Source organism: Ciconia boyciana, chromosome 2, assembly GCF_034638445.1.
Source record: "Ciconia boyciana chromosome 2, ASM3463844v1, whole genome shotgun sequence".
Taxonomy (NCBI): domain Eukaryota; kingdom Metazoa; phylum Chordata; class Aves; order Ciconiiformes; family Ciconiidae; genus Ciconia; species Ciconia boyciana.
In genome coordinates, this window is record NC_132935.1 from 158,244,282 (window position 1) to 158,268,205 (window position 23,924).

The 23,924-nt window shown below is 36.8% G+C and overlaps 1 protein-coding gene across 1 annotated transcript in view; it reads left to right on the forward strand.

Moving 5' to 3' along the window:
* The window catches only part of PTPRN2 (protein tyrosine phosphatase receptor type N2), a 680,315-nt gene that overhangs the window by 261,681 nt on the left and 394,710 nt on the right, over positions 1-23,924 (forward strand). The window contains 4 exon segments of the mRNA XM_072851628.1: positions 4,719-5,190; positions 12,557-12,811; positions 14,169-14,209; positions 16,063-16,436. Of these exon segments, the coding sequence (XP_072707729.1) occupies positions 4,719-5,190; positions 12,557-12,811; positions 14,169-14,209; positions 16,063-16,436 (1,142 nt within the window).

Below are 23,924 nucleotides of genomic sequence, written 5' to 3' on the forward strand. Positions count from 1 at the left end.
CACCCATTCGGCCCTCAGGTTTCATTGTTGACTGGATTTCTCTCAAGGTAAAGGTAAATTGAGGTGTACAAATTCACAGCCCGCACTCCGATCTAGCAATCAGGCAGTGCCTCTTGTGCTCCTGCTTAGTTAGGGGTTCACGTGAGTACATGGTATTTCGCATGTAGTGAGTTTACACGAGGCAAGTGTGTGTGGTTCGCAAAGTATCTAAGAGTGCTTCTGGTAGAAAAAGCTAAACTTCTTTCACTCCATACAGTGAGTTAAAGTATGAGGTCATTTCATTTTTCGTAGCCTTTGGAAACTTTTATGTTATCCCACCATTGATGAGGGAGGGCCTGGTTTCAGTGTTTGGTGTGTTTTTCTTTTCTCATTTTAGAGAGCATACCACCATTGTCTCAGATAGGCACAGGAAATTAAGTATTGTAGGTGGAATCATGGTCCACAAATTTAAGTGGTAGCAAACATTAATTAATATCTGAAAATGCATCAAACAGAAAAAGCTAAATGAAATTGAGGGAGGAAGATTTCTTCTTTATGCCTTCCTAAGGGATTTTTTGTTAGCTCTATATGTCTTCAAGATTTAGCAAATGTATCCTCAAGAAAGGAAGTATTTTGTCATGAATTTAATTCCATTCTTTCTGCACTGGGGCGAAATATTCAAATCACTCTATCCCTTAGTGGATAAACTGAACAGCATTTATCTGTGCCTTGGGTTGTATGTATCTAATCCTGCCCCGTTTTTAATTTTTTTTGTTTGAAGAAAACGTGTAGTCTATAGACTATTGCACAGCACATCTGCAGGGTGTAATTTAATGTGCCCTTCTGTGAACTTTCACGCAGAAAATGTCAGTTACTTACATACCTAAACCATACAAGACATTGCCCTAACAATTCCATCTTCAGAAAGGTTAGTGTGTGGGGTTTTTTGATAATGTGTGAATTATTGAGATAGCTTATTTGAAAGGTGGTGAAGAAGAGGAAAATCTTGTGCAGATGGAGAAAAGATTTTTTTAAACTGAGTTTTTTAGCAATTCAGAGTACTTTTTAAAGATGCTGTATCAGTGACATGAGAGAATTCAACAGTATCTTATCTATTAAAAAAAGATGATTCCTGATAGCAATAGGGATTTGTATTCTAACCCTATTCAGTATAAACCAGTTATATAGTAACTAGAGTATTCCTTCTTAGTCTTGTATATAGCATTTAATGTTTGTCCTTTTTTTTTTGCAATTACTGGCAGTACTTTATATAAATGCAGTTTAATCAGTGTAGAAATTAAATTTCTTTTTAAATTTTTCCTGCTCCCTGTTTTCCTCTGCTTCTCCATAGTGTTAGCAGCTTCTCCAAAGGCACCAACAAAGGAATTTACAGATTCTTCTTTTCACTGACCATTGATTATGCCATTGGACTTCGAAGTAAGTCAAACTAGCAATGTCCATGTTCAGGAGGTTAGATGTCAAAAACACTTCAAATAAGATTATCACAGTGCTCTGCAACTGTTATTAATAACTTAAGATGTAAATTGTCACTGGATTCTAAACTACATATACCAGATATTTTTCTCCTATCTTTTTCTGTAAAAAATATATGTTTTTTTCCCATGCCACTTAGCACAAACCCATAGTCTAGGGTTGTATTTATCTGTGCTGCAATTTTACTTGGATTTCACCTTGCATATTTCACCTGGCACATATATTTTTGGTGCTGTGTTTTGTTTGAGATGAGGTGGGAGGGCTGAGGAAGGGGATTTTTTCTCATCCAAGTTGAGGATTGCTATGCCATACAGCTGTGAGACCCCTTTAGTTAAATCAGACTAAGCTACATCTGAGAAGGTGGTATCTGAGTGCACTGTGAAGACAGCTGAGCTGTTGGTGCTGTACTTTAATTAGAACTTTTAATATTTCATCCCTTACTACCCAAAGTGTGACCTGTCAAGCTGCTGAGATGCTGCCCCTTCTTGATAGAGGTGCAGGCAGCTCTGAGCCCAGGACCGTCACTTACTTATATCCCATTTGTTTACAATCACTTGGAGTTTTTGTTGTGTTTTCTTTCTTGACGTGCTTGTTGTCTGCAAGAGCAGGAAATCACAGATCTGTTAATGTGAAAGGATATTTAGACTTGTTAAATAGCTCATCAAAAGCCAGCCCACATCTCCTGACCCTGATCTTTCACAAGTGGTTTGAGAGTGTCTAGCAGTTTTGCTCCCCCTAAGGCTGGATTTATTAGTAAAGCTTTAGAGGCAAAAGAGGCAGATGGATATCGGACAGAGATACAAATTAGGGTATAGTTACACAAGCTGGACTGAGCTGACTTAATGACTTTCCATGGCTGAACGAGGAACCCCCTGTCGTGTTTCTCCCTTTCCCTGTTCTTCCTTCCCTTGTCCCCAGAAGGTCCTCCAAAAGGTGGCGAGGTAGGGAGTACAGGGGTGGGAAAGGCAGACGGCAGTTTATGGGAATTCTCTGTAAACTACTTGCTGTGTTTGGGACTGTTTTGTGTCATCCTCTGCAGTTCCTTCTAGGGAGTGAGTATCATTAAAGAGTTTACCCCATGCAAAGACCCATGGAAACTGAGAGGTAAATACATACGACTAGTAGCTTTTCACATCTAGGATTTGCTATTAAGTATGTAAACAGTGTTCAACTTGTATTTTGACAACTGGCTCCCCTCTTGGTGTTGATCAGAGCAGTGCATACCCTGCAGCTGGTGCACTGAACCGGAGCTGCATTGCTGTTGTTTGATAGAGTTCCCAGGGGACATTAAAATATTTCATACACAAAGCTGCTTGATCTCTAGCTCTGTATTCTTTGACACTGTCCTACTCTAGCCCAATTTCTTGGCATTAACAAAACACTTTTCTATGTTAAAGACCACCTGCAGAAGTCAAATGCCTTGTGCTGGAGGATCACAAACCAAAGAAGCCAAAGTGCCTTTTTTTCTGCAATAAAGTTGCATAAGCCATAAATCTACAAATCATGATATGGAATCATGGAATGAACCTCTTCAATCATTTCTCAGGGGGAGGATAACCCTCTTGGAAAGCAAGGGTTATGAATATATATTATAAAATCAACTGACTGTTATCAGAAGAAATAAAATTGTTCAGATGGAGAGTAAAATTATTGTAAAGTCAACTGACTGTTATCAGAAGAAATAAAATTGTTCAGATGGAGAGCAAAATTATTGTCCGTAAATAAAGAACTAGATGAAATCTAAAAGTTTTTATTCATCTCTGGAATAGCTTATCAGCCTTACTTATTTTGCCTTTACAAAATCCATTAGGAAATATATAAATAATGATTTTTCTGGCCGAATTCTACTAATTGCTCTCCTCTGGGGTGTATAGTCTCTGCACTCTGGATGTATTTTGCAGCTCTTTCTGTCCTAAACCGTTCTGCTATCAGTGCACAGGGACAGTAGCGATCCACTACAATTCATAGCAGTGAGAGCTGAAATATTCCCTGTCCTAAGCTTCCCACGTTGTAATGTAGTTTGTATGACAGTTTAACCAAGAAACCACAGCTGAGAAGCAGGACCCATTCTTCAACATACATACAGCATGCGATGCAACTTCAGCAAAGTGTCCTGAAGGAATTATAAACAAAGAATCTAATTGGAGTAATTCTGAATAGAAGTAAATCTCTCAGTTCAAATTTGTATTTAGCAGGGAGCGAAGGAAAAGGTCTTTTTCAAATGATTTGGGAGGGTGGCACCAGTTTGTTAAAAACAAAAAATGCTGCCTTCAGGTTGTGATCATAACAAAAAATGTCTCAAGGATTAAACTATAGTAAATGTAATACTTATTAATGAGTTTATTTTTTTATGTGCTGGATAAAGGTTTAAAGTACTTAAGGGGAATTTAGAATTTTTCCTCAAAACTAAATTTCATCATCAAAAAAAAAAAAAAGGTCAATGAAAACAGATGTTATCCTGCAATGCTAGATTCCCAATTGATGCATTCTTGAAAATCCGAAACTAAAAATAGAAAACCTAGTTCCAGCCCAAATTTTCCACTTTTTTCCCCAGCAGTTTTTCAATGAAAACACGGTTTTAGCATGATTTAAACATTTTATACATTCTTGTTTAATTTGCTGAGTTGTTTTACTTAAAAATAATCAAGGAATTCAAAGCTAATTTATTGGTTGTTTGTGCATTTCTTTATATTGTCAAAGGATGTATTGATTAGAGATTTAATTTAGTGAAAAAAAATATTAATGAAATCTTTGATTAGTTAAATTTTAAAAAGTATTTTATATATACAAAAGAATTGTTTGTTTTCTCAGTGTTCTTTAAAAACTGTCATTTTTGTTTTGACTTGCCAGTTTTTGGTAAGTAACCTGAAAAAAACAAAGTTATTCTTAGAAGTCTAGTAAAAAACAGAGGGAAAGTGGCTTTACTTAATTTTCTTTGTCCAACTGAATACAAATAGTGCATACATAGTTAACATCAATTTTGGATTTTATCATTCTCTCTCTAATCTCTTTCTCTTTCCTTTTAATAATCTAATAAACTGTTTCACAAAATTTGTGCTAAAGTGATAGTTCTTCTTTAAAGCAAACTTACCAGTTTGAGTTTTGTAGTCTACCTATGCATTACAGATTCTAATTATTGTTTTCCTGATCGGTAAACACTAAGGGTTATGCCTGTGATTCCTGCATAACAAAAATTACAAAGCAATAATGACCCAGTCCTTTCTTCCACCTTCTACTCTCTCTAGAGCTACATCTATAATGATCCTATCAGGTACTACATGATGCAAAAACCCAATGAAAGAGCACCTCCTTCGGCCCATGCATCAACATCCCATCAACAGCACGCTGAAAATCTCCGTGGGAGGACCTTCAGCCAGCCTCAGCCAGACAAGTTCTCGCCAGAGTCACAAATGGGGCTTGACCAGAAGACTCTGATGGCTGCACTGCATACGTACATCACTCAGAACTTGTCAGCACAAAGCAATGATAAAAACTCTCACAGCAGGACTAAAGGATCTCACACTTATGCTGATAGATTCTACTCTTCGCAAGTCAGTCCTTTTGATGGAACTTTTGCCAAAGGAAAAGCAGAAGATTTTAAAATGAAGCTGTTCCAGCCAAGACCTGCATCTGGAGTGCTGGGGCCAACCCCTGAAATGCTGAATCGTCAATCTGCTTCCCGGGATGATCCAAAGGACCCTCTGAGTGTAGTGGATGGTAAAGTTGATATTTACTTATTTTAACTTATCTGAAGTTTCCCTCATGTTCACTGAGCATTTTTGAGAAACAAGAAAAAAAAATTAGACATTCTGATGTATCTCCTGCTATTGGCATATTTATATCTACCATGATACTTACAATAATAATGTTCACCATTCTAACTACTCTTTCGCTGCAAACATCTACCCACATTCTTCAGCCCACCTTCCATATGCATGCAGAAATATATGGCACTCAGTAAGACGTAGCATTTATGTAACTTGTTATATTTTCAAAGCATTTTACAAACAACATGTAATTATGGGTATATCTTTGCTGTCAAATCTGTTTTTATGCATGCATCCCACACTATATATAGGTAATATAGATATACCTGGTTTTGTTCCCTTTCTCTGTATTTAACTAGAAATTCCAAGGCCATGGGTAAAATTCAAAATTAGACACAGTAATTAACACTGAGGTAAATTCTGACGCAGAACACAGAAAGGGGAGGAGTCTGTCAATTATGTGGATAGGTGGACACAGAGCAATACGAGAAGGTGGGGTTACAGCTGCCTTTGGCTGGACATTCTATAACAAACAACCCATTTGCTGGATTTTCATCTTTTTTTGCTAATGCTGCTTAACTATGACCAGATCCTGATTTCTTTTGTATGTGATAGTTTGACAAATATTTAAATGAAGATGGAGTGTAACACCTCACGGGATACTGTGATACATTTTAAGTGCTGCTTTGTAAGACAAGATGGGTCTTCACATCATGGCTGGGGATCAGGTAGAGTTTAGAAAATAATTCTCATTCACTTTGTTGTTTCTCTAAACTAACCTAACTATTGATGTTATTCCAGGTTCAGAATGCCTGAAAAATGAAAGAATTGATCCTCAGCCATTGCCAAGCAGTTACGTCTGTTACAATGTAGTCTCCACTATCCCAATGGATTTTGGTGAAATGGAAGAGGATTCCTTTGAATCCCTTCTGTAGTTATTATTATCCATAAAGTTTAACGTTCTTTGATTTGTTTTGTTTGTTTTGTTTTGTTTTTTTAAAAAACAGAACACACAGAAATGTCAAAGTTGCAGCAGAGGAAAGATAATGCTTGCAATCTAAAGGATGCTCAGAAGTGAAAGAATTCTTGGTATGGTGCCCAGAGATAATAGGTTTCAAGGAACGAACTATAATGTAAAATCAAATCCAGGTGGCACTGTAAGTCTCCTGCACAGGTTAGACAATTTTGTTGCTAGACTCAAAACAAACTAGGCACATGCTGGTTTCATTATCCTCCAGCTGTTCCACTTCACCTTTCCTAGTAGGAGCCAACCGGGAAAAAAACACTTAACACTTAGAGGGAATAACATGTTTCACAATTCATTGCGTTGTACTGCTTTGACTTCACATACATAATGTGCCCTGTAGGAACTTCTTCCATTGCATTAGCTTTTAAATGTTGCAAGACATAAAATTATGAATCGTTTGAGTAGGAAATAATATGGTTTCCTTTGTATTTTTGAGCCATGAAATAGTCTCATAAGGAAGTGGTGAGGACAGACCCCAGCGTATTCATTGTTTAAAGTGCTCTCCATTGGAGTGATGATGGTTTGGATTCAGATTTGCCAGGCTGACCGCACCATCTCTTTCTTCTTGAACCTTCCTCCAACCTCTCTGGTGCTTCAGAATTTTTGTACGCTTGCGGGTTGTTTCTCTCTTGCACTCTCTAAACCACAACACTGTTCAAAACCTGGAAAGTGTGGGGTGCAGTTACGAGCTCAGTTCTCTGCTGCATCTGATAGAGGATTATCCAAAGGAACTTGACTGGGATAACAATCCAGAAGTTACTGAGCAGATGAGCACTGAGAATTGCTGCAAAACAGTGGCAGGTAAATTAGCTAACAAGGCACCCTGAAGGAGAAATACGAGAAGGAAATGTGGACGTATTTTTCTATCAGATTTGGAAACTATTACCTCTAGGAGTAGCATGATGTGTGTGGGTACTGCCTTTGTAGTCACTGTGCAATAACGAAATTGTTAATCTGTCTTCTTCACCAGCCGTATTTAGAATTTGGCTCAGTTTTAAGAGATTTGTTCTAGTCTACTCATTTTTGGTGTATTAAATATTACAGAATACATCTCTCCGGTGCTTTGGAAAGGTCACAAAATTAGTAATTCAGATATCTTTTTTCCAAAAATAATGAACTTCCATGTTTATAGAGCAAAGATATTTTTGAACATCCTCTGTCTTGCAAAGCTGTGGTCACCAATCTGTATGGTGCTGAGCTGCTGAGGATAGCTAATATGTGGTCAGTAGGGTGATGGGGTAGAAGAAGACAGACCACCCTGTAGGACTGCTAGCAAAGTTACCGCTGCCATACAAAGGCAAGCTGGCTTTGGCAGTTGTGTCAATGGAGTATGGAGCATGATTTATATACTGTACAATAAAAAGCTGTTTTCCCTTGCTAAGCTGCTATTGTTACCTACTAGGGGAATTCTATTGGTGAAGCTGATATTAAAAACTACATCATCTAAGATATATGTGCCTTTACTGTGATCATGGTTCCAAGGCAGCTATGAAAGGCAACTTTCCTTCTTCGGTTCGGAAGCTGGAGCTAAGGAAGAAATCTAGTTTGCATTACAAGCCCTGTGAAACATGGCTGAGCATTGCCAATTCTGTTTAGAAGGGGTCAGTGGGAGAGTATAAAGGCTGTGCACAGATACAAGTTCAAGTACATGTGCTGCTTAAGTGATGTGCCATTGCAGTATCCATCTGCTCTTTGGTCTTTCTCCAACAATATTTTCTGATTTTAATAAGTTCATAATAATTTCTTTAAATTACCCAAAGGTGTTTGTAAATAGAGACACTGATAGTTATTTGTGTATCATCAGCCTTATCCAACAGTATGAAAATGATATACAAACATGGACAAGTGCCATAATAAGAGGTGGAAACATCTGTATTTAGCATGGACATGTATTAACATCATATCCATAACTTCATGAAGCTAGCAAGATTCTTTATGTAGACCTCCATTTCACCAGGCTGTTACAGACATTTCAATGACTGTTCCTGCTGCTATACTGAACACATGATGGCCCTCTTACTTGCTAGCTGGGGTTATCGCCTTTGGTCCTTGACATTTTAAATCACACTTGTAGTTATTCAGTAAAGGTAGCATATAATGGCTAAGTTTTACTGACCTTGACACGAGTCTGTATTTAGGAGTTCATTTGATGAACTGTGTCAAGGTGGCATTGACCAGGGCAGGAATAGCAGCATCAGAGGAGCAGGAGGCTCCTCTATAACAGGTTTATTTAATGAACCAGGAGGACCTGCAGTGAGCCTGTTATCTAGAGCAGGGCCTGTGACCACTCATTTTCTCATGTGGTTCCCCACCCCGTTCCCCGATTTCCATTTTGTTTGAGATTGAGATTGCTTTGTTATTGTCTATGAACCTGTGGGAGTGGACTGGAGAGAGAAGGCTTGGCTAAGATAATAGATACAAAGAAAAGTCAGTTTGGAGAAAAATTAAATGGAATGGAAATGACAAGTCTATATTGACTGCATGTTGTTGAGTAGCTCAGTAGTTGGTCTTGCCAGCTGGCTGTGAAACAACCAAAATAAACAAAAATCTAGTAGCGCTACATTAATATAGCTCTTTTAATTATATGCGTCCTGAAATATAATTCTCTTTTAAGATTTGTCTTCAAATATTCATGTAATAGCCAGTGTCTAGCTTAAATAAAATTTAACAGGCAAATGCAGATGCAAATTATTTTTCTGAGGCTCAAAACTTGCCTTCAGCTTGGAAACCTCAGGTTGCTGATTTTTCAAATCAGAATTTTGAGCTACTTTTGACTTGAATCTGCTGCTGAATTCCTGTAATTTGAACTATCGTTTTTATCATAAATGAATGAACATTGTTTGTACAACTTTTACTCAGTGATGCAATTGCTTTTATGCTGTTCCATTTGCTGGAATTTGCTTGAAACACGTCCCTAATGCATTTTGCTAAAACCTTCATAGTATTACTAACCGCTCTTTTGAAGTATTTTAAGAATCTTGGTCCCGTATTCAGAAAAGAGATGAACTTTCAGGACTCTAAGTAACATTAGCACTGAGTAAACTTGAGAACCTGAGAGTCTAAATTTTGAAAAAATAGTGCTACTAGGCATGTGTTTTTGAATTTTTTTCATAAATCCCAATTCTTGGTAAGATGTTTCCTAATAGCTTGAAAATCATAGTAACTGAATGACATTCTTCTCAACGTGTTATGGCTAGAAAGCAGGGGTTCTAAGTCAAGGGAAAAGAAACGTGGTTTCTGTTCTGAAGTTGAACAAATAAAAAATGCTTCAAAAATATTGTAGGAAAGTGAGCGAGTGATCCTAAAGCAGTCAGTATCATTTAATAGTTAGGAAACTCATCTGGATTGTGGGAAACTCATGTTCAGGGCTCTAATCAGCTGGCTGTTTTGGGTATGTTCTCTCTTCTTTTGTGTAAAATTGAATGTTAATGAATGATGTTTGTGTGACTTAGAAACCTTTCATTCTTGGCATAGGTGTTTTCTAAAACCATTCCATATTTACAAGGGGTTTAGAAATACCGAGGCGAATTCTTCATCTGCACTAAAAATTCTTATGAACATTTGTAAATATTATTCCACATGATTGCAAGAACCTTCAAAATCTCATTCATAGCTTGTTAGCTGCTGCACGTCATGGGTTATTCATATCAATGGATAAATGGCAAAAACTCTTGAAAAAGAGAATCACTGAAGTCATCATAGTTTTCATTGTTTTGTTGATGCATTGATTCCAGGTAATCAAATGGTGTTCCAAGAACACTTTTTCCTATTGTGATGTGCCTTGGAATGTGTCTTTATACATTTAGTTGAAAAGTTTCAGTTTTGATTTGGAACTGACATATATTCTGTCTTTTCTTTGCTGACTTTATTAGCTCTGCTTCAATAATTTAGGTTTTTCTGTCAGGTTATTGTCTGATAGTTCTATAAAACATAAGAACAGAAATGATACCTTCTGCGGTAATCTGGCAGTGCTGGTATTTCCTACAGATTAATTTCCTGCATTGCTGCTATGTGTAACATCTCCTAATGGCCATCTTCCAGGTAGCTGTTGTGCTTCTTGAAAAAGTTTCTTGAACTCAGTTTTATCAAGCCTACTGAAAACTTTTATTGCAGTTTGGATCAATTTGCTCTTGTAGATTACCTTCCTAAACAAAAGCATTTGGTCATTATGTTTTTACTATATTATTAAATTCATAACAGGGGATGGATACAATACAATGAAATGTGGAAAGGAAAGAATTCAACATTTTCTGTGAAGTGTTACTCAGCTTCCATCAAACTTCAGTCCTAATTTTGCTGCCTCCAAATATCTTGGCCCAGAGACTTTGGCATAGGTCATGAGATTAAGTCTTTGACAATAGTTACTGAACACTTGCTTTCCTGTCCAAAGCACTCTGCTATTTCAGTATGGTACCGTAATCTTTGTTGGCGGCCACAGTTTGAAGCATCATCATAGATTTAACCTGTCTTTTTTATTGACAGTTGCACTTAGGTGTGTTTATGCTTTTGTAAGTAAATTTCAAAAGTTCACAGCATACAACCTCAGCTGAATTTTATAATGAAATCAGTAGAATTTTGTAATATCGTCATGGTGGAGTATTGGAAAGCTGTGTCCTTTTAACCTGGAAAAGGAAGTACATCAAAGAACCATCTTCCCCATGTGTCAAAACCCTCTTTGACTCACAGTAAACCTACTGTTTAAACTGCTTAAGTTATCTTGGTTTATACTCACTAATTAGTTTAGCGAAAACAGCATTAGTTTAGTTGGTGAATTGTGAGGCAGGTCGGAAGAAATTAATCTCTGCCCTGAGACGGCATTGAGAAGCTGATGGTCAGCTGCAGGCTCTAACCTCTTCAGCTAACACTGTGGGGTCCCAAAAATGACAGACGTGTCCAAGGTCTCGGCCTCTTTTCCCAATGACAAATAATCCTTCATTCTTGTTTCCCTGCAAAATCACAGATGTTCTGCTGCCTCTTCCCTGGGGCAGAACAGTCTCTAACTACTCGTTCTTCTTTCCTAGTTTCTTACTACTTCATCCTCCTTTGCTGTGAGAAGCAAAACCTTCTCTTTAGCCCTTTTGCTAGTAGTGTTTTCCCCTTTGCACACCTACTTTTTAATTCACCTTTATGTAAGCCTGAAAGCTGACAGCATGGTCCCAAAGTCTTGTTTACAGATGATGATGAACGTGAAATACTACCTATGTGAAAGAGTTTTCTTGCTTGCATGCGTATGCATATGTATGCTAAATTCCTGATCAGCATGAATAAGCAGAACAGAGGCATGATTGAAAATGGTTTTGGTATGCTAGAGTAAGCCCTACATTTAGTGTCCCTACTCCAAGGGACATTAGGCTGAGTTTTGCAGAATTATACAGACTGGTACTGAAGGATATATGCAGTCAGAAAAGTACCTTCCCTGAAGAGCTGTTATGCTACATCTTCTAACTCACCTTTATGTCCATTGTCCTTGAATTTCCTCATCTTCAAAACTTTTTTCACATTAGGGTTGTTTTGTTCTTTTTTTTTTTTTTCCCCCTCCTAAATATAGGCCCATGTGCTTTTCCTGGCCTGGAATTCATCTTAACATTTCTTTCCTCAATATACCTGATATAACATTCATAGCTGACAAACCAAAACAGTAAAGTTCACTTTTAACAAAATATATATTTTCCAAGAGAAATCAATACAATTTAGAAGGTTTGCCCATTACATAGAAGGTTTGTCCATTACTTATCTATGTATGTAATGGACATATATCCATATCCACTTCTAACTGAAGAGGAGTTTTTTGATTGAAAGACAAAATGACTCTTTTTTTCCAGAACTCTATATAGCTATTTACCTTGCAAAAAGCAAATCACCGAAGAAACCTGATCTTTAATAAACAGTAGTGTTGTTTGTGCTATCTTAGTGCAGCTAAAAAAAGTTAAGCTCCCTTAACACTTGTCTTCAGTATTTTGAGTTGGTTTAGACTAGGAAACAATGCTCTTCTTGTAAAGAAAGTGACAATTTTATACCCCTCTCTCTAGGACAACTTGCCGGGTTGTAGTGGCATACATCCCCCAGTGCCTGGCATGGATTCACCTTGTCATAAACTCTGACATCCATTTATAATACTGTGTTTTCTCTAAAGATGGCAGCATGAATATGTATGCAGTCTTTTGGAAAACAGACGCTCTCCATGAAGGAAAAGCTATCTTTTAGGAAACGTGAAAGATACTTACTGATACAAGCACATGTGCTTCATGTATGCAGCTAAATCTTGTGCTTATGTTGTTTTGTGATCCAGAGACACTTATTAAAGATGTATTGAAGGACCTAGAGGAACACCAGGTGAACGTGGAGAATCTCAGCTCAACAGAACTGGATGAGATCGCTGATACTATCGCCAATGCAATTCAAACAGTTGGCGTTCAGGAAGAAATGGAGGAGGGTGCTGGAAAAACTAGAGAAGACAAAACAGAAGGAGAAATAAAAAAAGGAGGTGCTCAAGGAAGGGCAGAGATTCAGACTGGATTAATGGAAAGCAGTGTTAATATACCAGGTATTAGTTCTAAGAGTTAAGTACAGCAAAATATAGCTACCCCAATTTTCCTTTATTGTTTCACAATAGTGCTAGACTTTTTTAAACTAGTTTTAAAGTGGATGGGAGGGAAATTTTCTTTATTTTTCCCTGAAGGCTGCACAATTTTAGCTTTGTTGTTTTCTTTTTACAGCTGATACTTTATTTATCGAAAATGCATCTTTTTGTGAACACTTGGTCTTCAAGCTTCACAAACAAGATAAACCTACACACCCAATTATATTGAAATACAAATTGCTTTATGCTGTGTGGTCTAATTTCCCTTTCTTGAAAATAAGATGTTTAAGCAAAATGATAATGAAAAATGATTATATTCCAGAATGTATTTCAAAATATGTGGGGAAGAAAATTGTGTTTTACAGATAATTGTTCTTTAATGTACCACAATTACTTGCAGAAGAAAGCCTTAGACAGGTACAGGTAGAAAACTACTCATTCTCTTTCCTGCTTAGGGAAATAAAAGAGTTATTATTGTTATGTGCTTCTGTCTGGACACATATTTTCCTGGTGATGCAGGTTCAGGAGCCACAGTAATTACCATTAATGAGTTGATACCACAGTGGGACATAAGTTACAACTTACCCATTCTCTATTTTAGGAATGTTAAGATGTCTAGGACACCAAAACCATATGCTATAAGTGATAAACAGGGATTTCAACTTACTGTCTTTTTTCATGGTGATATATTGAAATCCTTAATAGTTAGGGATATACTGGTTATTTTAATTGCCAATTCTTTTTGTAGATTGAAATGAGCAGACTTGGAGGTTTGTCCTGGATCATGCTGGGAGAGATGAATAAGACTCAGTTCATAAACCAAAAAGCCAGCATTATTTGACTGAGGTTAATGATGTGACTGCATATCATCACTGTAGTTAAACTGTAACATGTTTTTGGTAGACGATATCTTTTGAAATAAGTCGCCTTCTTGCACCAAAATATGTATAAGGGATGCATAATTTTCCTTTTTCTTTAATGTAAATTTCCATTCAGCTAGCTAGAGCCATTTTATTGGGTTTTTTCTTAGATATTGATAAACTGATATGAAGATTGGACACTTAATTAGCAAAATAACACTATTACATTGGCTCTTGAAGTACTCTGTCTATTGATCTTGCATTAATTTGCTACTGAAGTGGGGTTAGAATAACAATACTGAATTATACAGTGCTCTTTACTCTGCCTTTTCAGCTTTGATGTCTTAATGTTTAAATTACCTTAAAAGACCACCACTACCAAGTAAGCTATAAGCAGTGTTTGTTTCATATATGATGTTTTCCCTTCATAACTATGTATTCGTGCTTTTCATATCCTACAGACAATGGAGTGCATGAAGCGAATGCGAGAACTGATAAAGAGGTAGAGTACCAGTAATTTTAACAAAACAAATATTCCATCTCTGAATATCAAGTTTATATGCAGTGAAGGTCACAAACACACTTCTGAAACATAAGACTTGTTTTGTGTCTTGTGTGGATATAGTTCAGTATCACGACAGGCATATTGTTGTTGATGCATTGAAATATTCAATGAACTTTTATTTAAACCTTAACCAAAATGAGTTTTGCAGTTCAAAAAAACAAAATCAAGTCTTGTTTTGCCTTTCTTTCATTTGTAAATAGACTATTTCAATGAAATAGTCATTTCATTCAGAACAGATCCCAAAGTTCAGACAAATTCAGGCTTTTCCTCAGGTTAGTAAATTTTGAGTATTGAGGTGTTCTTGAAAACACCCTTGTTTCATGTGTCCTTTGGCTCTTAGTTCTGGGGAATGTAAGCATCCTTGCTCAGATAATCTCTCTGGTTTTCAGAAGCAGATGAGTAAACATTCCCTCTGAGGGCATGTGTTTGTGGGAGGGTTCAAAATTCCCTCTACTTTCATGGGATCCATCATTCTTCAGTTTTTCACTTTACCATTAATTCTTCCAAATTGTTGAATATCAGAGGTATTTCAAAAGCTCTAGGCATTACATCTCGTATGCTAGGTGGTAACATAAAATTTGGGATTTTAATCCAGATTACTTTTACAATATTCCTCATGAGTTTTGAATCATATCCTATAGATTTATGTCCAATATTCAGCCATTTTTGAGGTATATTCACCTTTCTTTTTCTGGGTCGCATGGAGCAGAAAAATCTCAAAGAATTATTTTTTAAAACTGCCATGAAACTTCTCCTCCTATATCCTCCATCACAAGCTAACACTGCAAGCCTCATAAACGGGCAAACCCTCTTGTGGTCACAGTAAAATCACTTTATTAGCTGCCCTTCTACCAGGCAAGGAAAACACACAAGTGGACAATGTGGCAGGAGCTTTAACCACCCACATGAAATTCTTCAAGGAATGAAGCACTGCATTCACAATAGACTTATAGAGCATCCCATGTATAGATTTCTCAGTGACAGTTTGAAGAGGGGATATGATAGAAAAGAATATATTGTGACACAGAGCACAAAGTGCCCGCTAGCCATCATTTCTTCCCAAATGCTTGGCTGCAATAAACTTATATAAGGAAAGTAGCTCACGAGTTGTTCCAGGCATGTGTTTTGACTTTTGCTCATTTGCTTATTGTTTCGATTTATTAGACAGATTTTTTTCTGTGATCATATGTTTAGCTTAGTGGGTGACTCACAAACAGTTTGTCACAATTTCTAGAGATTGATAAGTGAAATATAATTCATCACATAATATCTGTTCCCTTTCCTGTGTTATGCCTTGTGAGACTCAAGAGGTATGCTTCCAGACCCAACACTTAGGCATATTGATGGATATTTCTATTATTTCTCCTTTTCATGAACTTATTTGATAACAAAGTTTTATTCTCATCAATACTTAAACTCACAGACACATGAAAATGAACACTATGAAAATATCATCAGCATTTTCTTCTGGATGTTCAAGACAGAGAAAATGCTATCTAGACTCTGTGATATTTGAAGAAGAAAGTAACTGTTAACTATAGAATTTCTTTGCCCTTATTAAAACTATTGAAAAATACAGTGGCATAATTTAATGCTCTTTTATTATTACTGAGTAAACATTATGTTTTTACATAGTCTGGCAGCATGTAGAAATTAAGAAAATGACCATGTGACATTTGTATGAATAGACTCTACCATTTCAATAAGAGTTGGAAAGATTATATCCAGATTTGGATCAGTATAACATTCCTCTGTTTAGTTTTAAAAACAATTATATTCTTTTAATACAGGAGAACACTGCAAAACTAGTTAACTTCTTGAATGAGAATGTATTACCTGAAAATATGCCTAAAGACCTTATACCTGAAGAATCTACTAAGACAGAAACCAAGAAATCAGAAGATACTGTCTCTTCTTCCTCAGAAGAAATAAATGCTGGTGTGGAAAATGTAAAAAGTGAGACTTTCTCAAGGGAACTCACAGCTGCAAAGAACAGTGAATCTGACTCCAAAAACCCAAGCGAGACCAGCTACTGGATTAAGAATGCTTTAATGCAGGATGGAAACTCCTATGAAGAGCTTCAGAAAAATATGGGACAAGGCTTACAACTTGAAGTGAAGTCTTCCGAGGAGAAAGAATACGGCTATATTGTGACAGTGAAAGAGTAAGTACACCAGCCAATTCGAATGACGTTTTTAAATAGAGAAAAAATAAAGTCATTGCACCTAATGAAATATGAATGTACAAAAGGAAAATGCCACAGGCCCGATTTTTAATACATCTGAAACTGTTTGGAACCTGTTCAGTACTTTGATGAAAATACAAGAAAACAGTTCCATTTTCTTACAGTTGCCTTTCCTCCAGTGCGGAAGATATTTAGTTTGTAGGTCTTTTGCTTAGACGTCTCTCTATCTTCTCATGTTCCGGTGACCTTCCAATATGTCAGTAAGTGTGCTTATGGGTTAGGATGTGGGCTTTAAATATTTGACTTGAAAGTAGCCTAAATATCAATGCCTGAGTCATTCTTTCAAGAAATGACACACAATAATAAAGCACAATATTTTCTCAGTGGTTTCATTTTGATCTGAAAATAACACATATAGGAATCCAAACATCACATATGCAGCTAGTTTAGAAAGAAAGACCTAATGATTTCAGGTCATGTCACTAATGAATTTGACATTTAATACTATACTTTCAAAAGACAGCTTTTTTCCCCTGGTGATACACAGTTTATTATAGGAACATTTGGGAGTTTAGAACCATGTGGGCACTTTTACATCCTTTCCTCCCCTGTGAGAACAATGTTATATTTGGTTAGCTCATCTTCTGTGAGAAATTAAGAATTTCTAGGATGGGCTTACAAACCTCTGCATAGCATTATAGAGAAACTGAGACTGAAACTTCTATAGCATGGATTGACTCTTTCGACTGTCTCATACTTATTAATGGGATTGAAGGCAATAGGATTGTGGAGGATTCTTGTTTTTACCACAGTGTTGCTTTGAAATGCATGTGGCTGCATATCATAGGACAGCTTCTTGTTCGCCTTCTCCCAGGAGCTACACCTGAGAAAGATGGGATCACGGAGAAAGGATGCCATTTGGGGGGAAGAGATTTTATACGGTGCATGGAGGGACAGGCAGAAGAGAGGAGACTGAAAGCTGAGGCTCGGCAACCTGCAAACATCAGAGACAGACAGACACAGACAGAGACAGAGACTTCTCAAAAAAGTAGGGAACAAACATCCACTCCTCAGAGATAATGGAAGGAATATATTTCATAAGGACTCAGAGGTTACCCTGCAGAAAATAAAAGTTACTTAGTTACTGGAATGAGAGATGCAGAAGGAAAGGGCTCGCCTTGTGAGGACATAGTGGGGATGAGAGTTGTGTTAACAGATGCTTGCATTGCTATCTTGTCTCATTCTGAGTTCATTTTTACCATTTTAAAGTTAAATTTTATGGACTTTCTAAAGAAACCCAGTTCTAGAGTTCAGAAAAGACCTTTTGGGAGTTTTGGAGTACTTGCTTTAAGGAAAGTCCCAAATGATTTGAGGTACTCATACTTCTGTTAACATGTCTGTGTGTCAATAACCACTGTTAATCATTATTTAATGACCAAGTGCTTTGGATTTAATTAGCCAGTTTTAAACTTCTTTTGCAATTACACTTCTCAGTTGTTTTCCTGTAACGTTAATTTTCGTTGACTGGTTCCTGTATTCTCACTATTCGCAAGAACCTGCTCCAGGAGAAAGCTAGTTATTACAGAGTATTCTTCCAGTTTTTTGCCTAGGTCATACCTTAGTCCTTCAGGTAGGTTACATTTCTGTTTGCTATTTGTCAAGGGGGCACTCAGGAGTCTCCTTCTGTGTTTTGAAACCAGTCTACCAGAAACTGATGGTACACCCTAGTTTAACCACACCTCTTGGTTCCTGCCTGTGAATGTGATGTGAAGCAGTAGAAGCCAGTTTTTCCCCAGCTCAGTGCTACTTCCCCCAGGCCTTTTCACTCACATTAGTCTGGAAGGCAGCTTTATGTCCAACAGTATCTTAATGACACTATCTCCCTTGACCATCCAGACTTATTTGGCTCATAAATTCTCTAAAAGCTAAGACCTTTCACAGCCCTATGTAATGGGAAACGTTCTGACTTTCAATCTTCACAGCATGTAGATTCTTTGCTATGTCATCTTACCTGGTTTTCTTCCTAGCTAGTCCATCGCTCATGGGTTTTCCCCGAATTGTGTCTATTATTATTCAATGAAACTTGCTGAAGAGGGTTGTTTGCCCAAAGGTGCTTAGTCCTAGAGGATTCCATATACACAAATATAATTTAGCATAGATTTGTTCAGCTTCTTTACCATTTTCAATACCAGAAAGACAAAAAGGACTTTTCTTATATACTAGATTATTACAATTTTAGTAACTTTTGGACAAGATGCTTTTCAGATAGAGTAAAATGAAAATGCCATATTTTGCAAAACAAAATTTATATATTCTGGAATTTTATAAGAATAATAAAACCTGTTCAGGAAACTCCACATGCTAAAAATGGACTTGTCCACTCTGCAGGAACAGTGAAATACTTTCTACAGCAGTTGACGGATCTGTTACATACTACTATTTCCCACAACCATTTCTTTAGTACATAAAGTGGCCTTAGAGAGCAATTGGATCAGTGTAGCCAAGAGTTTCAGTAAGGACTTGTTTTCATGAATGTTGCTGTAATTGTATTTTTTCCTGGGGGAGAGAGGATAGAGAAAGGGGTGTTTGTTAACTATCACTGCACAGAAGAGAAACTTTAATGTCCATTTAAGAAACATTTCTTTAGTAAGCTTCCTGTATCATCACGTTTTTGTACTGAAAATCTTACTGGCTGTTTGCAGTAAATAAATAGTATCAATAAATGGCTTAGGTGCATGCTACACATTTATATATAACTGCACATGGATGTTATATTCATACAGTGAAGTAAAGGGGCTGGAACTATTCCTAGTCAGATCTTTAATCTTTGTAAGTCTAAAATCACTCCTGTGTGAGAGGTGATTGTAGTCTGTAAGTACTCAGGAAATTAATTTCACAACTGATTTTTGATATTTTGTGTTTAGATCTTTATGCTTTTTTTAAAGTTCTCTATTTTAAATAGAGAGGAAGCTGGAGCTAAAGGTAGGCATGAAATAATGTCTTTCTAACAGCCTGAGAGTTAGTCAAATTCATATGTGAAGTATCTTTCTTGCAGCAATTAACACATTTAAGATTGTAAACCTAAAATTATGATTTAGGTAGGTTTTCTTAATCCACTCGTAACTTCTGCACACAAAGGCCGAAATATAACTTGAGAGTTACTAATTTATTTTCCAATACTACTATCTTTGTGTGTTTTTCTTCTTCCTCCATAAAGCAATAGGTCACAGTTTCAAACCATCAATTTTTATTGGCCAGGATTTTTTTGAGCAGTGAAGTTTCATTTTTACAGCTGAAACAGTGGTCTTTTGGTGAGAAAGGGAAGTAGTCCAACATATTTGTACACTGGGGATAATAGCTTGAGTTCTTTTCACCTTCTGATCTGAAAAGGGAACTGAAAAGATTATACTCGGTGGTATAGTTGACAGATGTCAGGGGTGATCTATTCACTATTAGATTCTCAGGCTTCCATGGCTTTGCAAGTGTGACCCAAGGAGATATTAAGACTGCTTCAGTGAACTCCTAAGATACCAGCTTTTAATTGTGCCACAAAGCAAAGATAAACATTTCCATGTAATACTTGAAGAAAAGATTTGTGATAGTTTAAAGACTTGTCAAAACGGCAGTCTGATTGTCAATGGCAAGAACAATAGGTCACTCCTGCTGTGTTTGTCGAGTGACCTTTCAGATGGTTGGAGCAGTGCAATCCATACCAATCCATAATATCCATCAGCACTAAGCTTCGGAATGAATTGACAGTTTCAGTGTAGAAAATTGTCCAGCAAATCCTCCACTGTGCTGCTTCAGCACTTTATTATGCTGAGAAACCAATCAAATTGGGTTATTTACTTTGTTTACTCTTTTCTCCTTCAGAAAATTGGTATTCTAACACTGTAGGATTTATGTGAAAGACGTTTGTTTCTTTCTCAGTGTAACTTCTTTGAACCGTTTCTACTAATTTTAGCTCTGAAATTCTAAAGTAATCTTATAAAACAAAGTTATCTACAGGATGTTATTTTCATCTCTATGCTACTTTGGCTATAGTTATAAAATACCTCTCCGTTATTGAGGGGATACATCAACGTGAGCTCTCAAATCAGAGAAGTCTTTGCCTTTGGACTAAAGAACTCTTCCTGTTTTCTGAACTTCTATTTCTTCAAGTATGGAAAGCTTTTTTTTAGTTGGAAATAATGCCAACACTCCCATTTGTCTGGCAGGATATGCTCTAAACTGAGGGCCAAGATCCCACAATCAAAACATTTAAACAATGTTTAGCCTCCTGAGTCCCTCATGAGGAAACCCAAAGCCTGACTTTCCAGAACATGTAGTTCTTACCACCTTCAGTAAAACTAAATGCAAGCTGCTGCGTGCTCAGCAGTTTAAATAGTCAAGCGGGTGTGCAATTCCTTAAATATGAGATTGAGTAGTTAAACTTAAATGCACTAGGAAAAATCCTAATCTGAGAGTAGAAAGATCATCTCTTTTCACTGCTTATCATAGTCTTTCAAGCTTCAAAGTCAAGTCATGCTTTTCTGAAGCTGTGCTTGGACACCCAATGTAGAGGAACCTGTCCTGTTTTGTGGTTTATCAGAATGCATGTGCTTGAAGTTTCTAATATAAATACAAGATCACAGACAGCTCATGGCAGCTCTGTTAGCTTGTGAGCCAAATTCTGGCATTGTTGTATTAGTCAATTCCTGGATATTTCGTGTTTTGTCGTATGTTAACTCTCAATTCCAGGCTGTCTGTGTAAAATTATATAGGCTGTAAATCTGTTCACAACATGTTAACTTAATTGGATCATACATACATTTCTATGCATTTAATTTGAGGTAGCTGGTATTCTGCTCAGATGCTGTGAAAAAGCTGAAAATGGATCTTGTGTTCATAGTACAAAATTGCTATGGAATATGATTAGTCTGACCCATTTAACATGCTGAAGGGTTAGGTTAATTCCAAATGCTTGATATTATTTCTCCACCTTTACAAAGGTGATAAATGATACTGCTTTGCATATAATGATTACTTTCCGCAGGATGGTGTTCAGGTTAGGACCCTGAAACTGGGTTGTGCAGAACTCTTGGTTTATTCCCCAAGTTTTCTGTTTTCCTAGGCAAGTCATTAAAGAATTGTATTTTTATGATCTTCATTATTTGTTTCCCCTACCAGGTTAAAATATTTAGTGCATTTTAATTGCATTTAAAAATGAAATTTAAAATAAATAGGAGAAAATGATTCACAATATCTACAGCAATGAAACAGGGCTGATAACTTTTATTGTTCTTTGTTGTCTTGATGTTTCTTGGAAGCTGAGTTTTTGTATTGCATGAGGCTTTTCAGCTATTTTTTAGAAAATAATAACAAAATGTTCTTGTCCTTTAGTACATATATACAAACAGAAACACTGATTTGACCTTCTCTGCATATCTCAATGTCCTCTTTGAAATTGTTATTCTACCTGCAAGTGCACTTTATCAAGGGAAAAAGATTTGTGCATATTCCTCACTTAACTTCTACAACTAGCTTTAAAAACTGAAAGGAATTATAAACATACATAAAACAGAAAAGCTCTTGCTACTAAAGTGTGTTAAAATCAGCAAGAGACAGCAATGTTCACATTAAAAAAGAAGTTAAATGTAACATTTGTATCCCCCATTTTGTCACTTTCCCTAGCAGTTTCTACCCTTTTATAAATAAATTCCATAAATGTCCATCATTGATTTTAAAGCCAAAAGTTTTGCTTCTGATGACATAGCTTGACTCCCTACCTAAATAATACAGATGGAAGATACTTGCCTATGAATTTATCCAGTAGAGACAATTCTGTCATTGTGTCTCAGCATCATAACTGGTGGAGAGACATAAATCTAGAATCTTCCTTGGTTAACTCTTCACATGTAATTATTCACTCCCTAGAGTTTTCTAGACGTAAAATCATTTTTCCCTCTTTAATCCTCCAATTTCCTTGTGATGCTTAGAAAGTGACAGAGATCGTATCCCCCACATTACTGCTTCACTGCCTTAATTCTGATATTATATATTCCCATAGGAAAATGATACTTCATGCTACTTATTCATGCACAAGAAAATAACAGAAAAACAGCAGTTACTGTAGCTTTGCCATAGAGAGCAATAAATACTGGCAGGTTTTTTTTCACTACCAGAGTTCAGCTTTGAATATTTTGAATTCCTTCTTATCTGTTGTATGTGCAGAGATAAGAGGATAGTCTCTTCTACTTCTCCTGCTCTTACCTTTGTGCTTCCAAAATCTGTTGAAATATATTATCCCAGAACATGAGTCTCACCTGCTGGTGTAGATCACTTTACAAGAGAAGAGTCCTTCCAAGGGTTCATCTTTCCCTCCTCTTAGGGCTTCACTTCCCCAGATGTTTTCCTCTGCTTCCTATTGGGACCATCTGTTCATTTTTACCTCTAGAGGAACATCCAGAGCAAAATTTTGAATTTGACCAGCTGATTTGTCACACTAGTAACAGTAACGGCAAGGAATCACTCTGGTCCCTTGAGTCAGTGAAAGGCAACGGGTAATTGTAGGAGTGCGCCTGGAGGCCCCAGTAGTGCCACGAGGACTAGCTCACATTTGTATCTCTCCACTTAGCTGAACAGATATGGCTGTTGGCCTGGTTTCCCAGAACAGACATTCCCAGACATTCCCATTTCTGTCTTTCCATGCTTTCTGTGCCACGTTAGCATCCCTTGTTCAGGTATCACGTTCTGGCTTTTTCGGGAGAGCAGCTGGTGCAGGTACTCCACAACCTCTCTGTGAGCAGGTTCAGGTTACTCTGCTGTCTCCAGGCTATAGACCTTTAATCGCTGAGGCTGCACGTTACGTATCCCCGAACTAGGGATGGGGCCGTGAACTGTGCTTGTTTTTATAAACAGTGGTAGTCATTAAACCCCTGAGATGCTGCAATATCTCACAATACCATATGGTCAATACTTCTAGTGTATCACAGTGGTTTTGGGGTAATTACCATGTAGTTCATTATAAAAGACTGATGAATTATAAGCTTTTGAAATGAGTGAGAAGGAGAAAGCCAAAGATCAGGATTCCTGGACATGCTGCAAACTGAATCATAATGCAGTCTGTTATATACCAATACTTTTTCATCACTGCTGTTCTGCCCAGTTCTGGGAAGCTGATACATAAAAATGCAATAATTTAATTTTCATGCCTGAAAATTTTTTTGAATTTCTTAACTCAGATAATGAGTACACAATGTAAACACTCGACCACTAAAAATGAGAATGAAGTCTTTTTAATCTCACTCTAAATAATTTGTATTTCATGTAAATGAAATTTCATAAGTAGGAAATAAGTGAGGATTAATTCAGAACACAGAGAATAAATTGGAACAGAGAAAATGCTTTAATTTTTCTTTCAAGTAGATATTCTGGCTTTCCACTGACACTTGTTTGAAGAAGGTATGCCACAATCTAAAGACTAGG